This window comes from Lepidochelys olivacea (assembly GCF_965140295.1).
Source record: "Lepidochelys olivacea isolate rLepOli2 genome assembly, chromosome: 1".
Taxonomy (NCBI): Eukaryota; Metazoa; Chordata; order Testudines; family Cheloniidae; genus Lepidochelys; species Lepidochelys olivacea.
Window position 1 is genome coordinate 330,779,813 of NC_140411.1, and position 16,830 is coordinate 330,796,642.

At 39.2% G+C, this 16,830-nt stretch overlaps 1 protein-coding gene across 7 annotated transcripts in view; it reads right to left on the reverse strand.

Moving 5' to 3' along the window:
* Window positions 1-16,830, reverse strand: part of MAGI2 (membrane associated guanylate kinase, WW and PDZ domain containing 2) — a 1,196,373-nt gene that overhangs the window by 52,934 nt on the left and 1,126,609 nt on the right. For 5 of the 7 annotated variants that reach the window (XM_084630708.1, XM_084630706.1, XM_084630710.1 and 2 more), the window contains 4 exons: window positions 14,473-14,658; window positions 11,191-11,365; window positions 6,474-6,714; window positions 5,272-5,415 (listed from right to left, as the gene is read on the reverse strand). In XM_084630708.1, coding sequence (XP_084486834.1) covers window positions 5,272-5,415; window positions 6,474-6,714; window positions 11,191-11,365; window positions 14,473-14,658 — 746 coding nt within the window. Of the gene's footprint in view, window positions 1-5,271; window positions 5,416-6,473; window positions 6,715-11,190; window positions 11,381-14,472; window positions 14,659-16,830 lie in introns of all 7 variants that reach the window. The other 2 variants (XM_084630707.1, XM_084630704.1) reach the window with 1 other exon arrangement.

Consider the following 16,830-nt stretch of genomic DNA (forward strand, 5'->3'; position numbering starts at 1 on the left):
GAAGTGACTGGTAACTGCTGATAGTGGCGGGGGCACAATTTAAAGGTTCTGGTGGTATGCAGTGGGGTTCATGGCAGGTACTCAGGAGACAAAGCAGTTTTGATTTCTAGAGCTACTTTTGATGTTATGTTTTACAATACTATGTAATAGCACCTGGAGACTTCTAAAAGACAGCTACACACGAAGAAGCTCTGTATTGCATGGGTGTATTATATCAGTTTGAAGCAGTGGTTCTCAACCAGGGGCACGGGTACCCTTGGGGATATGCAGAGGTCTTCCAGGGGATACCTCAACTTATCTAGATATTTGCCTAAACAGGCTCCATAAAAAGCACTAGTGAAGTCAGTACAAATTAAAATTTCATTTAGATAATAACTAACTTATACTGCTCTATATACTATATCAGTGTTTCTCAATCTGGAGTGGTGGCCCCCAGGGGGAGGTCATGGGATGAATTTAGGGGGGTTGCATATGCAGGGCCAGCATTAGGAGGTGGCAAGCAGGGGCTCTGCGAAGCCAGGATACACACTGAAGCTGAAGCCGAAGCCCCGCCTCCAGGGGCTGAAATCAGACTCCTGAAAGGCGTACAGCAGTCTGGAAAGGTTGAGAATCACTGATTTGAAGAACAGAGATATTTGCAAACCAATCCTTTGATATGATCTTTTAGAGCTCTTGTGATAATATCAGCACCCAATAATTATATCAGGAATCAGCTCTAATTTAACCGTATAAAATTATTTTTCCTCTCCATTTGAATCCACTCTCTCTTCTGGGTTTATAGGGAGACACTGGCTCTCTTAGGCATCAGAAGTACCAGAAATCTCTTGCTAACCCCTGTGGTGGCTATAATGTCTCTTCTGGCACCTGACTCCTCTGGTATCTATAATACCACAGAATGATGACTATGGGGCATCGTTAGCAAACCTGTACAAACAGATTTCATGGCAGGAGGATAGTGTTTTGGAAAGTAAATTAAAACAGATTTCTGTGCTCAATCTCCTGTGCCCAACCCAGTTAACAGGGATGTTCAAGTCACGTTTCTGAGCTTACCTACAATTCCATTTTCTCTCTACAATTCAATTTTAACTAGATATGGACCCAAGACTAGGACACAGAATCCAGACAACTCAGAAACATGAGGACGATCAGATCTAGATCCGGATTTCAACTTCACAGCTCAGGTTTATTTTTATGATGGGCCAGTTCAGAACTCCAACTCTCAGTGCTCTTGTGAAGTGGCTTGGGTTTGGATCTCAAGTTTAGGAACTTGAATTGGGATTGAAGTTTCACAACTGCCCCTCTTTTTCTATTAACATTACAAAGTTTAATAGTTCTTTCCAGTTCTTTTTATTTACCATAATATATTCTGACATTAAGGTCCCAATTCAGCAAACTCTTAAGCAAATGCTCAGTTATAAGCATGTAAGTTGTCCCATTGAAATCCATGGAACTCTCAAGTGCTTGGACTTAAGCATGTGTAAGTACTTTGCTGGATTAGAACCTTTAGAAAAAATAAAGAAAATATCATTGTCACAATTTCAGGGGATCTGCACTTCTATTCCCACCCACCCCCATAGCCCCTGTGCCCTGCTGCTTCCCCTGGCCCCCCTTCCCATTACTCCTGGCCCCCCACTGCCTCCCTGGGCTTGTAAGTTCAGACAGCAGCAGACCCCTCTCCCCACCCCGCACACCCCCACTCACAGCAGCAGCATTCCACAGTAATGGTTGCTTTGTCCCGGAGCAGATAAGCAGCCGGCTGTCAGAAACGGAGCTTTGAAAGCGGATATCCGCATGCCTGCCACCGAGTTCAAAACAATGACAAGAGTGGCCACTTGACTTCAGGGGATTATGGGACGTTTCCGGAGGCCAATCACAGCGCAGTAATGCAACATGTTGTCCACACTGACACCCGGGCATTTCAGCCGGGGCGCAGCAAGCGTTATGCTTCTCATGGAGGTGGATTACCAGGAGCGCTCCATCTGCAGAGTCTAGGCGCTCTACGTGCCTTGCCAATGGGGACACCTCAGGAGTTAGGGTGCCTGGGGCCGATTTAATGCACTCTAACTTGCAAGTGTAGCCAAGCCCTAAGTCACTGTTATACCAGTATAACTGCACCCACCCAGGGACTTTTGAATAAATATAATGATAAAAATCTCACGCCTATCTGACACAGTTATACTGGTAAAATTTTTACGTGTAGAGCAGGCCTCAATCCCTAACACGGTCAATTGTATCTTAACATATTCTTCACAATGGCATATCCAGCCTTAACTTCTCCTTTCTTGACTTGATTGGTGTGGCGAATGACACAGTTATGCATATTATTTTTTAAAAGTATCGTATGAACCTCAATTTATCTTTGCTATTATCCTGCCTTACCGCCAGGAGTTAAACCCAAGGAGGTTGTTAAAGGGGAAGCAAAGAGGAAAATGACAGATAAAGCTCTTTAAGGGAACGATGCGCAGAGCTATTAATTGGTAAATGCCCCTGCCTGGCTTCCAGCAGGCTGGCATGGTTTACTCTTTTCGAGACTGAAAGCCTAGGACCAAAGGGAATCCTAAACCATAAAGATGCTGGCATAGGGAAGAAGTGGGTGCTAAGTGGGCTGTCAGTAGCAGCAGCTGGAGAGAAGGCGCTGGCAGATAGAGAAACGCAGGTCCTGCAGCAAGAAGGCTGACGCCCACAACCCAGAGATGGGAATAAACTGTCCTTAGCTGAGCTCTGAATAGAGAGGTTAAGCTTTGGTAAGGATAGGTGTACAGGACTCTTTGTATGCAGTGTTGTAGCTGTGTTGATCTCGGGATATTAGCGAGACAAGGTGGATAAGGTAATATTTTTTATTGGACCAACTTCTGTTGGTGAGAGAGACAAGCTTTTAAGCTTCCTGAAGAAGAGCTCTGTGTAAGCTCAAAAGCTTGTTTATCTCACCAATAGAAGGTTGGTCCAATAAAAGACATTTCCTCACCCCCCCTGTCTCTCTGTAGGACTCTTTGTTGTTTAAACCCATTTTCCTGGATGCTATCTTCCTTTTGGCAAACAAATTTGTTTTGAAGAAGCTGTTTTTGAGTCACTTTAATCAGCTGGTCACTGGTCCCCAGAGATAAAGGGCTTACAGTTGCCAAACTCAGCTGAGCCTGTGGGGTTAACATGGTTGGTAAGCGGAGGGTGGTGGTGGTGGAATGTAGCCCAGAGATCTGGTCTAGCATGGTTCCACCCAAAGAGGTCCCCAAATGAGTGCACTTGCAAAGGACAAAAAGGGTTCTAAGACATGGCGTGCCCGGTAACCATGATAGTTGGCTTTGTATAACAACTAAAAAATTAGATACATTTTAATATTTATTTTAGAAAAGAAATTAGTATTTTTCATGGAATATTATAAAATATTTCCCAATGAGACTGAAAAGAGCCATGAACTGGCTTACTGTCCTTACTTGTTTAAAATGGATATAGTAGTATTCACTCAGTGACTATAAGGTCTATTTTATACTCGTGAGATTATTCTATTCAAATTATGCATATAATTTTACTGGTCAGATCTTTGGCTAAATAAAGGAAATTATCTGTAATGATGCTTCTCTAAAGGCACCATCCTTCATGGCTCTGTAATCTCGGTCATATGCCCTAAACTATATGACTTCCAGAGTTGACTGTAAAGGAAGAGCTCTACTGCTTTCCTCACCATTAGTTACACCTTGGCTAATATCATATATCCTGGTTATGACTTTTTATTAAGTACAATGAACTATGATAATACAGCAATAAAGGAACAAATGAAAACACAAGTAAAAACATTAAAATATACGATTCTAAAGTAAATGTTAACTCACACCTACATTACATACTCTATATTACATATATTACATACTCTATATATAGCTAGGCAGTGGTTCTCATTTATTGGGCAGTGCTGGCTGGCTCTAGGTTCCTAGTGGAAGGGAAGTTGTTGGGTGGCCTGTGTTTCCGTAGCTCCTCTTCAGGAAAGCTCACAATGCACGGGCTTTGTGGCTTATGCATACTCCAGGACCAAATCGAGTCTTACAAACTGTATGTGCAAAGTGTGCTAGCTAACAGTGACACACGGACCATAACAAAATTTCTGAAAATCCTGACTTGTGTGATGAAATTTTTCACCTTTAACTTTGTATTAGCATGGTTAGACTGCCGTATTCTTTCAAGACAGAAAGTAGACTTGTTCCGGTTGCATGGGATGCAAGTGAGGGCAGAATTTCATTCAGAACTGCAGCATTACAACAAGCCATTCTCTTTCTAGCGTAGCACTATTTTTCCATTTCCCATCTTTATAATTAAATATTGGAGCAACTAGTAGGCATTTGTTTTATATTTTAAGGAAAAGTTTGTGCTGATTCTTGGTCTAACTGTACTGTCATGGTTGCCTTTCCCCACACTTTTTTGTGCACTCAATGAATTGTTATGTATTAAAGTGCAAGTGTAGATGAGTTTATACCTACTCTTCAGATAAACTCTTCACTACAACAGCTGGACAGACCCAAAGCACATATTTTGATCCACTTATTTTTCTTATATATAACACGTTTTTAAAGTCATGTGGAATTTCCTAAATTAACTTTGCAATTTTGTCACACTCAGTGCACTGCTGTGGTTTTTATTATTATTTATATTATAACAACACCTAGAAGCTTCAACTGAGTTTGGAGCTCCATTGTACTAGGTGATATACAAACAAATAGTGAAAGTTAGTCCCTGACCAAAGATATTAGAATTGAAGTGGGTGAAACAATTTGAGGTGAGACAGAAGTGAAGTGACTTCCTCAAGGTCATAGGAGATGTAGTTTCCCTGCCCTGGTTCCTCGCTGTCCCGGAGAGAACACAAAGAAACACAAAACAAAAACCTTCCCCCACAGATTTGAAAGTACCTTCTCCCCTTATTGGTCCTTTTGGTCAGGTGCCAACCAAGTTATCTGAGCTTCTTAACCCTTTACAGGTAAAGGAGGGATTTTATGCTACCTGTAGCTGTATGTTTATGACAAAAGCAATCAAAAATGACATATCCAATCCACAAATAAATTACCTAGACCTACTGTCTATTTAATGTAATTTCTTCAGCCCTTGTTAGGCCATTTAACAATATAAAAGTGTTTGTCCTTCTCTGGACAAGTATTATACGATTTCTATCTGATCTTGTCACAAAATATAACTATTTCTTACATGCAGTGCACAAAATCTTCTGAAAAAAATATATCCCTTAGAATTTACGTTATGGAGCTGTTTCAGAAGAGTTAAATTACTCACCCTCATCCTTCCATTTCTTATTGCTGGCCCATCTTCTGCTAACCTCAGCACATACAAATCCATTTTGTACTCCCTTCCTCCTCGAATACTAAATCCAAACCCTTTGGCTCCCTTCTCCATGTCAACAGTGAAATAATCAAAATCCTGTATAGACACAGAGAGTAAAAACAAATTAATTATGTGAATGGATTTGTGCACATTAAGGAAAAAAACACAACCAATCCCTTTGAACATATGTTTGAATGTGGAATTATCCAATATGCTTGTACAAAGAAGTCATTTGAAATATATATTTTTACACAAACAGGTATGTACATATTTACATGGAAACAGCATGTGTGCCTGCTTTGAAAATATGGCCCTAGAAGTGAACTCTATAGGGGGTTGACCTAGGAATGTGGTCTTCATGCGGACTTCTTGAAACTTAGACCATGTGCCTCTTGATTTAATAAACTTTCTGACATCTGCTTTTTCATCCCTTAGGCAAGGAAAGGGGGAGATTTTATAACCCAAATTTGCACCAGATCCTTCAATCCTGACACCCATTAGTAAACACCACTCATGAGAACATTCCCATTCAAATCAAACATAAGGCTTACTTCTGGGAATAAGCATTGCAAGACTGGGCTCTGTGTAAAAAGAGACATCTGGCTAATTTGTGTATAGATCGTTTCTGCTCACATAGATTATTTCACATCAAGTCCAAACATATACAAGATTGATCTTCTGAAAAAGGAGAAGTTTCCTTTTCAGACTCAAAGTCATAGAGATATTTGTAATTTTTCTGATTATAAATAAGGTATGTCTGCTACAGTGACAGAAAGATGATAATTTATGTAGAAATTCCATGTGACCTGGATACAGCCAGAGTTTATTGATTTAGGGCTGGATTGTGCCTTTAAAGCACAGCCCGTGGTAAGAGACTATTTATGCTGCTGGTATACAGTGGCTGGAGAAGAATAATGTTCTGGAAAGTGCATTTTCTCATCATTGTTTGAACTCTCCAAAACATAACAAATAGTCGACTTGCAGCTGTAACAACAGTATTATAAATAGTGTTATTTTAGTGTAAAAATAAAGCACTTTACAGGTATGAATGAAGTTGGAATTAATTTCTTCAAAAAAAAATTGGAATCAGAATACAAATGTTCAGGTCCATATAAAAACCCTGTTTTCAGAGCTGTGATTATTTCACTTTGTACCTGGGGCTGCCTGTAATCTGACAGAGGATATTGCCTGGTGTCAGGAGAATGTTGTCTGTAATCTATTAAAGGTGGCTGTCTGTAGTCCAGAGGTGGTGGCTGCTGGTAATCCACTACTGGAGGATGCCTGTAGTCTAACGGAGGCTGTCTATAGTCCGCTGAAGGCTGCCTGTAGTCAGTAAATGGAGGTTGTCGGATGTCGGGTTTCACATCCTGTCTTGCTTTTACTTCTGACCTATAACTGAGTAAGTTAGAATGATTATTTTAGTTCTTTAAAATTTCAGAAAGCTGAACAATGCTAAAAGAATTTGCAGAAAGGCATTAAATGCAATACTGAGAGATAAAAAGCAACTGAACAGCTGTAAAATTGTGTCAAACTGGGCTTCACTGAGAGGCAAATGGTGCAGCTGAGATGAGCTTTCCAAGGCAAAAATTGAGGTATCTTAAATTAGAGATTACTTTTGAAAATTTGGCCGTAAGTGACTTGACCAAGGCAGTACAGTATAATTTCCCCATAGACCTCAGTGGGATCAGGGCCCTAAATGGCAGTAACAGGAACAGACTCCAGGAGTCCTGACTCTGATGTACCTTGTCTAACCCAAAGACCAAATGTCACACAAGAAAATATAATACAAAGCAAAAGACTGAATTTGTTTATTGCTTTTCCAGAACTCAGAGTGCAGTAGACTAACTAAGGATTTAAAATATTGAAGAGATTCAGAGGTTTACAGCCTCTATATTTTACTAATGTAAAAGCTTTTTTTTTTTTTTGGTGAGCTCTCAAATTCAGAAATGGACATTTTCTTTGTATCAGATATAATCTGGCTAATAGAAAGAAATCGTTGATGTAGTATCCTGCAAGATCTTATAGTAGCAATTCCGAGTAAGCCATTCTATGATTTAAATGCAGATCTAGAATGTGCTGCACATTTATGAATGAAGGAAACAGAATTTGGTTAATAAGGACTTAATACTATATAAATATTGTTTTAATTGCTAACTAGTTGAAAGAAGATCCTAACAGTCTTTTTTGTCTGATGTGTATTTCAGGCTCTGCTCTAATAAAGCTTCAATGTACCTAGTAATAATACTCACACCATGAAAAGGGAATCTGTACTTGGTTTTCAAGGAAAATGCTTAGTTATGCAAATTAATGCGAGCATTGTTTTCTGTCTTTGTTCATTTCTCCCTGGAAATAACTTGCATAATATGTTAGATGGCTTTGTCTTAGGCTGCAATGTATATGCTTTATTGCTACAGTATACATTTCTGTAAACTAGCCATTCCTAGCTCTATTTCCAAACAGAGATAAGAGGGAAAATGATTTGAAACTTGAATTATTTTCATAGAGATTGCAAACATAGACCTGACACATATACTATTAAAACATGCACAAAGTATTCATAATGGGATCTGCTTTTTTATATCAAAGCTTCTTTTCTTCTTTGCTTCTTTAGTATAGTGATTCCATGTTACAAGGACATAGAGAATCTAGGCTTATTGTAATATTGAGTCTGTTTAATAAGAAAAGTAAATTTATTGTTTGTCTTTTTAAAATATTAAATATGACTTAGTATTTTGACTGACTGATACAGAACAACAACTTTTTCTGGTGAATGACTATATAAACAAATTGTAATATTAAAAATGGGTAAAATACTACCCAATGTCAGCTAATAATAACAGAATTATTTCTGAAACACTGGACAACTTAACACAAATTCACAATATACTGGCATATCGGTATTCCAGAGGATGATGCTATGCTATACACAAGTTGTAACAATACTATTTCTTGTTGAATATGTAAATAGGTGTGTTAATGCATATACCTTACTGGATATTCAGTCACATAGTGGACAGGCCATCCTTTAAGAACTTTATAGTTTATATGTCACAAACTAAGGTCCCAATCTTGCAAACATTTATTATCGAGTATTGTGCTGGTCAATGGGACTTCTGATGGGGTTTGAAAAGCATTTTTAGGATTGGGTTCTACAGTTATTACTTTAAGAGAAGCATGCATCTTTCTGGAGCTGGCACTGTCAGGCAAGTGTCTAATGAAATGTAAGGAAAAGGAACTTGAAAAACTGTATAAGTCAGTGCGCGACTGTGGGGGTGCAATCATCGCTGCTTACTCCATGTTTTTGCACTTGCTCAAAATGGCCATGGAGCTGGGAGGGGGGCATGGCTTGACCCCTTTTTAAACAGTGGCCCTGAATTAAATCAGTATGGCAGGTCACTCAAACAGTACGGTCTGGAGTGCCACTCCCGCTGCATGGTTGCAATGCCACTGAATGTATGGGTATCAGGACCAAAATTCACGGACTGCCCTTGCAATCTGGCACATGGGCTGTCTTTTCCTGTGTGGTGTAGCACAGGGGAGTCTGCTGAGAACTCAACTCGGGGGGGGGGTTAGCTCAGTGGTTTGAGCATTGACCTGCTAAACCCAGGGTTGTGAGTTCAATCCTTGAGGGGGCCATTTAGAGATCTGGGGCAAAAATTGGGGATTGGTCCTGCTTTGAGCAGGGGGTTGGACTAGATGACCTCCTGAGGTCCCTTCCAACCTTGATATTCTATGATTCTATGAACTCTTGGCAGCACCATCTCATGCACTGTGTGCATAAGAGAGAGGAAAGACTCCCCAGCTACATGAGACCCAGTGTCCCGGGAGTGCAGGAGATGACTGGGGACCAGAATTTAAAACCCATCCATTACTCCCAAGAAATATCTATATTGGTGACACTGGTAGAAATGGAGGAGAAAGGCATTTTGGATAAGTACATATTAGGGCTGTCAATTAATCACAGTTAACTCAAGTGATCATGATTAATTATAGTTTTAATCACACTGTTAAACAATAACAGAATACCAGTTTAAATTTATTCAAAATATTTTTGACTGTTTTTCTACATTTTCAAATGTATTGATTTCAATTACAACACAGAATACAAAGTGTACAGGGCTCACTTTATATTATTATTTTTGATTACAAATATTTGCACTGTAAAAAAGATATATAAAAGAAATAGTATTTTTCAATTCATCTCATATAAGAACTACAGTACAAACTCTTTAGTGAAAGTGCAACTTACAGATGTAGATTTTTTTGTGACATAACTACATACATAAACAAAACACTGTAAAACTTTAGCGCCTACAAGTCCACTCAGTCCTACTTCATGTTCAGCCAATCATTAAGACAAACAAGTTTGTTTATATTTACAGGAGATAATACTGCCCACTTCTTATTTACAATGTCACCTGAAGTGAGAACAGGTGTTCGCATGGCACTTTTGTAGTCAGCATTGCAAGGTATTTACATGTCAAACATTCGTATGCCCCTTCATGCTTCTACCACCATTCCAGAGGACATGCTTCCATGCGTCTGTCATCAGCATGGAAGTAGGACTGAGTGGACTTGCAGACTCTAAAGTTTTACATTGCTTTATTTTTCAGTGCAGTTATGTAAAAAAAATCTACATCTTTAAATTGCACTTTCACAAAAAAGAGATTGCACTACAGTACTTGCATGAGTTGAATTGAAAAATACGATTTATATTTGTAATAAAAATAATAATATAAAGTGAACACTGTACACTTTGTATTCTGTGCTGTAATTGAAATCAACATATTTGAAAATGTAGAAAACATCTAAAATCTTTAAATTAATGGTATTCTATTATTGTTTAACAGTGCAATTAAAACTGCCATTAATCACAATTTTTTTTAATCTCGTGATTAATCACGATTAATTTTTTTAATTGTTTGACAGCCCTAGTAAATAGGATTTGTGCATTAAGCACAGGTGATTTACAGGGCATAGAACCTGATCTACAATAAAATGCAGAGACTCTGGCACTGGCATTTATTGTTTATGGGTCACGGTCTGGCTGAGGTACATTACTCGGTCACATTTAGCATAAAGACCGACAGTGTAATCAGTTTTATTTGACAAGCCCCAAATTAATCCAATGACAAAAGAATGTTGATGGAAAATCACATAATGTAAGAACTATTGTATTATTCCACAACCTAAATGTATTTCAAATACATTCTGGTCTTAATGTAGCTGGTCACAACACTTTAGATTCCCTCTCAGCTCACTAAGTAATACACTGTATCATTTCATTCACAGATAAACTAAGTTGTATACACACAAAAATACATGTATTGAGAGAAATCAGCTGGGGAAAAATCAATTTGCTGTAGATAAAATCTGTTGTCGAACTGAAAAATATTGTATTGACAACTGTGCTTTATCATGCAGAAGACATGGAGGTAGGTGTGAGGGCTAAAAAGAAGGCCATTTCACCAAGAGCATACTTGACATAAATGTGTTTCGCAAATGTCAGGAACATAAAAATGAAGTTTATTAGCAGTGAAGTTATGAGCAAGAGATACTGGAACATAATTTAGTTCTCTGGCAAAAAATATCATGCCAGTAAATAGTTCTGAGAATCTGAAGTTTTAACACAGCGCTCCCTGTTTCGGGAAAGTTTTGATCCTTGTGTAGACCGACATCTCTCACACATGTAGGTGAACGACACTTTTCAGTTTCATCCCACCCACAATTTATGTTTTATAAATGTTGCCACTCGAATATTGGCAACAGGTAACATGATAGGTCACAGTAGTTAGAAACAGAGAGAAGCTCGATTGGATCAGGTCTCACACTGTACCTAAAGGAAGCAGAATGGGGAGCAGCTGCTCTTACCTGTTGTCATGTCCTTGTAACTGGAGAGGTTGTGGAGGTGGTGGTTGTGCTACAGGACTGTGGTGTGCTACAGGGCTCTGCTGTGCTACTGGACTCTGCTGAGCCATCGGGCTGTGTTGCTGTGCCAGGGGGCTCTGTTTCTCTGAGCTTGGTGCTGAAGCTGGACTGTTCAGCTCTGCATAATGGGAAGCTGGAGATTAAAGAGCTGTCACAGTGCGGCATTTAATAAAGGGCAAAGGTAGACAATAATAATTTTTGTAACACTCTACCTCCAATTATTTATGTTTTGTTGCTTTTATTATCTTGGCTCATAATTAGATTTTAAGACATCTAAACCTACTGGACTTCATTTGATCTCTGAGATCTGTAATCTTGGTCACTTTTACAACTCTGGCTGACACATCTGTCATTTAAAACTCAATTGAACTGGGCAAAGAGCTGCTGTGGTTCATAGTTTCTTTTAAAACCTTATAAATATTGATATTTGGAAACTTTTCATTTGGGGAGAATGAAGAATCTTCCTGCTTTCATTACAGTGATGGGATGACAAACTTTGCAACAAGATGTAAAATGCCTTTGTTTGCTCCTGCTGCTTTTGAAGTCAAATGGAGTTTTGAGCTGTCAGGTTGGGTAACGGACAGTGGAACCAACCTTTATAAATACATATTAACCAACTCTGATTATCATTTGTATCACAACAGCATGCAAAATGTCCTAGGAGCTCTACAACTGTACACTGTAGAAACCCAGTCCTTTCCCCAAAACCCAATATCTAAAAAGAAGAAGGGTAGGGAAAGGCATACAGCATACAAATAAAGTGCTAGACTGTGGCTTCGCCACAAGCAAGGGAGACCAATCTGCCTCCAGGTTTCCCCTTGCTCCAGGTTGAGGGAAGAAGCAATACCCTGCACTAGGCTTATATATGGTACAGATTATTTCCCCTAATATCTGGGATGTACTTTTATATGTGTGTGTGGGCTGGGCAGGAGGCAGAAAGGGCCTGGGCTCTGCTCACAAGCACAAGAGGGGATACAGCAGCTCTGCAGAAGATACTTATTCTTAGCTACTACGACACACAATGTACATAGCTGGTGTAGGGACATGAGTGGGCTCTTCCTCCCATTTGCAGCTGGACAAGTGGGGCCACGATCTGACTCAAACTGATCAGTGAAAAAATCAGCACATGTTTTAAAAGGGTTGCTGTGTGTGTAATATATATATACACACACACACACCCTTACACACACATGTACTTCTAGACTCATATCTATATCTATATTTATATATATATATATGTACATATACACACACACACAAACTGTCCTCAACAGCTGTCTATTGAGCCATTGTTAGTTCTTTTTGTAAGGTTAAGTGGCATTACTATTAACTAGTTAATTTGATCTAGGGCTTTTTTGTTAATTTAACAATTTCCTATTGCCTATTTATTCAACTTTCCATAACAATTGATTATTTTATACCTATGACTATTTTCAAAGTTTGATACTTTTAGGATCATTTAATTTTTTAATTTTTTGGTCTAATTTAGGACAAATTGTCAAAAATACCTCTAAATTTGCATCCAAAAAGTTTGAGGCTGAAGGCACAAACAGCACCGGTGTGTGTACATTGCATATTTACATGTCTAACAGTACAGTTTGCATGTGCAAGTGTGATTTGTGCTTCAAAATTTCGAAGGCTGGTTTGAAAATATGATCCCTCATGCCTACGCCAGACACTCATAGACACCAGTCAAATCGTACATTAATACTAGTGCTTTGCATTTCTATAGCACCTTTTCACCTGAGTGCACTTCACAAAGCTTTTAGATACTGTTACCTCTTTTTATTTATGGGGAAACTGACATTTGAGGTTAAGTACGTGCCCAGTGTCAGTGAGTCAGCAGCAGAACCAGGAACAGAATCCAAGTCTCATGATACCTGTTGCTGTAACCTCTAGAACCAGCAGCTCCAGAGTCTGCCTGTGGTGCAGCACTCAACATTTCAGATGTGCCTCTGCTTTTTCTTTTCTATGTAAATTAACCAGTGTCACTGGGGTGGACCTATTTGCTAGTATACCTTTTTGTTAGCTAAATGCCTACACAAGGCTGCTTTAAATGGCATAGCATGGATTATACACTATATAACCCATGCCTGAAGAGGTTTACAAAACAGATCTCTGGTTAATGTATGCCACTAACTTTAAATCTCTTTCTGAACAAAAGAAAGCATCTGAATAAATTTGAACTGGACGTATGGATCTAATTGCTATTTGGAATGGGTGAATGCTTTACGGAGTATCTGCTAAGAGGAGACGACCTGTGCTCTTCCTGTACATTTAGGTGTTTCTTCACACTGAAGTAGGGGTAGCGTTATCCTGGGCCAGCGCCTGCCAATTTCTTCGATATACTAGTAGAAGAGCATTATACTCAGTATGAGTTAAGCTGAGAGCACCGACAGAGCTGAAGATCATCTAAATAGCACACAGATCAGCAAGTAATCTCATTGCTTTCTGTATTTGACATTCCTATCCACACTAGAATCCTGCTCCTGGGACTTAAAGTCACAGTTTCTTTAATGCAGTGGAATTCATATGCTAGCACCGCAGCTCTTTCAACTTAAATTACACGAAGCTCACATCAAAGAAACTGCACTGATTGGTTTGTAGGGTGATGCCAACAATAATGAGTCTGTTACCTTGTCTGCATCTGACAAACTGAGCCCTTTGGAGCTTGGTTTTCCCCTAACTTGCATAGTCACTTATATATGTGCAAAGCAGTATCAAAGCAAATTTCTCCCTTTACTCCAGTGGTGGCATTTTACATCCGTTTTTGCAGTCACTCACTACAGGTATAAATGAATACACAAGATGGCAGTTTGTGAGTCACTTATTTCCCACTGGCTAAGGACTTGATTTTGTTCTCTTACATTTGTGAAAATAATGACTAACTCAATTGAAGTCAGTGGAGTTCAATCATATAAAAAGGAGTGAGCTCAAAATCAGGCCTTTCAGTGAGTACTTTACACCCATGTCAGAAGGCAGTTCTTCCACAAGTCTATAGCATACCCACTGCAGTACTCCCTCTGCCATCAGGTTTCTTGAAGTTCTTTGAAACATACATCCACAATTAGATTGTTTTCAAGCATTCAGATAATATTCTAGCTAGTTCTAGGGTTGCAGCTGTAACCTTTATGTACTGCGTATACAAGCTTCAAAACAAAAACGCTTCAAACTAACTGGAGGTAACATAACTTTCTTCCTGGGCTTTAAGGCTCAATTACTTACCCTCCTGAGGAATGATGCGTAGTGTTACACTAAGACCTGCATCTTTAATTAGCTTCACAATATCTGCATGAGGCATGTTAATAATAGACTGGCCATTCACAGCTAAGATCCGGTCTCCGACTTTTAGTTTTGTACAGCGATCAGCAGGACTTCCATCAATTATCCTCCCTATTTTATGGGGTACAGCTAGACAGGGAAAAATATTTATAGTTAACAAATGTTGCAGTAGGCAGTGGTATCCACAGAAAAACAGATGGCCACATTTTCAAGAATTTCCCAGGTAAATTAAAAACAAAGAAACAGGTGCACAGAGCCAGTTATTATTTGTATTGCTATCGTGTCTATTGGCCCCAGTGAGGGTTCAGTACCTCCTTGTGTCAGATGCTGTACAGACATGAAGTCAGATGCCTCAGAGCGCTTACAAACTTGGCAGAGGACAAGATGCTACAAGTGGGCGAAACAAACAGATGTGGGGAATGGCAGGAGAAAGCAACAGTGAAAGGTTTAAATTTTGCACAATAAATAGTAATCACACCTGGCCACATACCTCTCAGTGTACAGAATTTCTTTTATTGTTAGATTTTATTATAAAAGTACAACCTAGAGATTATGTTCTTTATAGTCAAAACATATTTTTTACTGTGGAAAATAATTTGAATAGATGCATTCAAGATACTGCAAATCATACCAGGGATTTACTGTGTTTCCATATTCACGTGTCAGGACGAATGTGCGGTTACAGCGTAACATGTATGTGCAGTATGCATAGACACAAATGTAAAGTGTAATCTTATAACATTTTCAGCTCAAACTTGCTTCTCACTTTGCTGCCCTCCCCTTCATTCACTCATTCTTTCTGAGTTCCGTCTCATTCTCCCCCTCACATTTTCTTGTTCTGTGTCTAAGCTGAGGAGGCCAGCCAAGACGTGGAATACAGAAATGATGATCCATGGACATGGCACAACAGCAATGCAACCCGCTCTCATTGTTACAGGGTTTGCATTTTGTGGGGGAATAATTTGCTGCTCCTAGAAATCAGGTGCACTATGCAGTTTCAAATCCCACTTATCCTTTCCAACATGCAAAAGGACTCCTTGACTGGGCTGTAACCCATAATTTTCCCTTTTTCTTTATTCCAGAGATGTACCTGGAACAGTTTGGTAAAGAGCTACTCAGTCGTATCGTGTTATTCATATGCAAAGGGCAGGTAACTACTGATAACAAGCATCTCTACATCTCTTGACAACTGGATTTCTATTCAAAATCTGTGTGGCTAAGGAACTATCTGTTTCTTATACTATACTTACATGACACTCACTACCACATGTCTGGGCACCACCATGTCTGGGCTTTTATCCTTACAACACCGCTGTAAGGTAGGGAAGTACTGTTAGCCCCATTTTACACATTGGGAACTGAGGCAGAAAGGCTAAGTGACTTGCCCGGGGTCATACAGGAAGTCTGTGGTGGAGGAATGACTTGAACCTATGGCTTCCCAAGTTCATGGCCTAACCACTGGACCATCCTTCCTCCCACTGAAGAGTAAGGCAGCCAGTAGTTCCTGAGGAGAACTAAGTGGTTTATTATTAACGGTTCCAGGTTTAGAATTAAACTGGCAGGATTTCTTTTCCGGAACCCAAATTTTAGAAGTAGGGTTAAACACAAAATCTCCTCCTGATTTTTTAAAAATCAGGCGAGTCACAATTTGATGGCGAGTCACAATTCACAATCTTATCTGAGTCATTTGCTGATTACATTGCACCACCAACTGATCAGAAGGCTCCTAAATTAAATATTTTCAAGGCTGGCTATCATCCAGTCTGCTAATAAAAGGCCTCCTACTGGCCACTGGACATCAGCCAGCACCACAGCAATAAAGGAGCGGCGTGAATTCCTACGGCCAATTGTCAAGAGATGCCCCAGTCTCCAGAACATTGAAAGAGACCATTGAATTTCTGCCATTGTCAACAGTGTAGTTTGAAGTTTAGTGTCAAATCTGAATGGAGCAACCTGTATGGAAGAGGTCATTAGTGGTGCATATGAGTACTATAATTATCTAGTCTTTTAGAAAAATTATCTGCTTTGATTTAAAACCTAATAACTCCTGAAAATGACACTTGCAAAATAAAAAGGTTTTAAACTTGGAAACAAACCAAACCCTAGAATTTACTATTCGTTATGTGCTTTGTTTTTTAACTCAAATTTAACCAACAATGATTCCTAAAATTCAGATGGTCTAGTTATTATTGGGCCTCCCTAAACTACTTTTTAAAGAACTGGACTAGATTACAAAATTAATGAAGCTATGTTTATTTATATCAGCTAAGGATCTGGCCCATTATTTGGATGTTAAAAGAC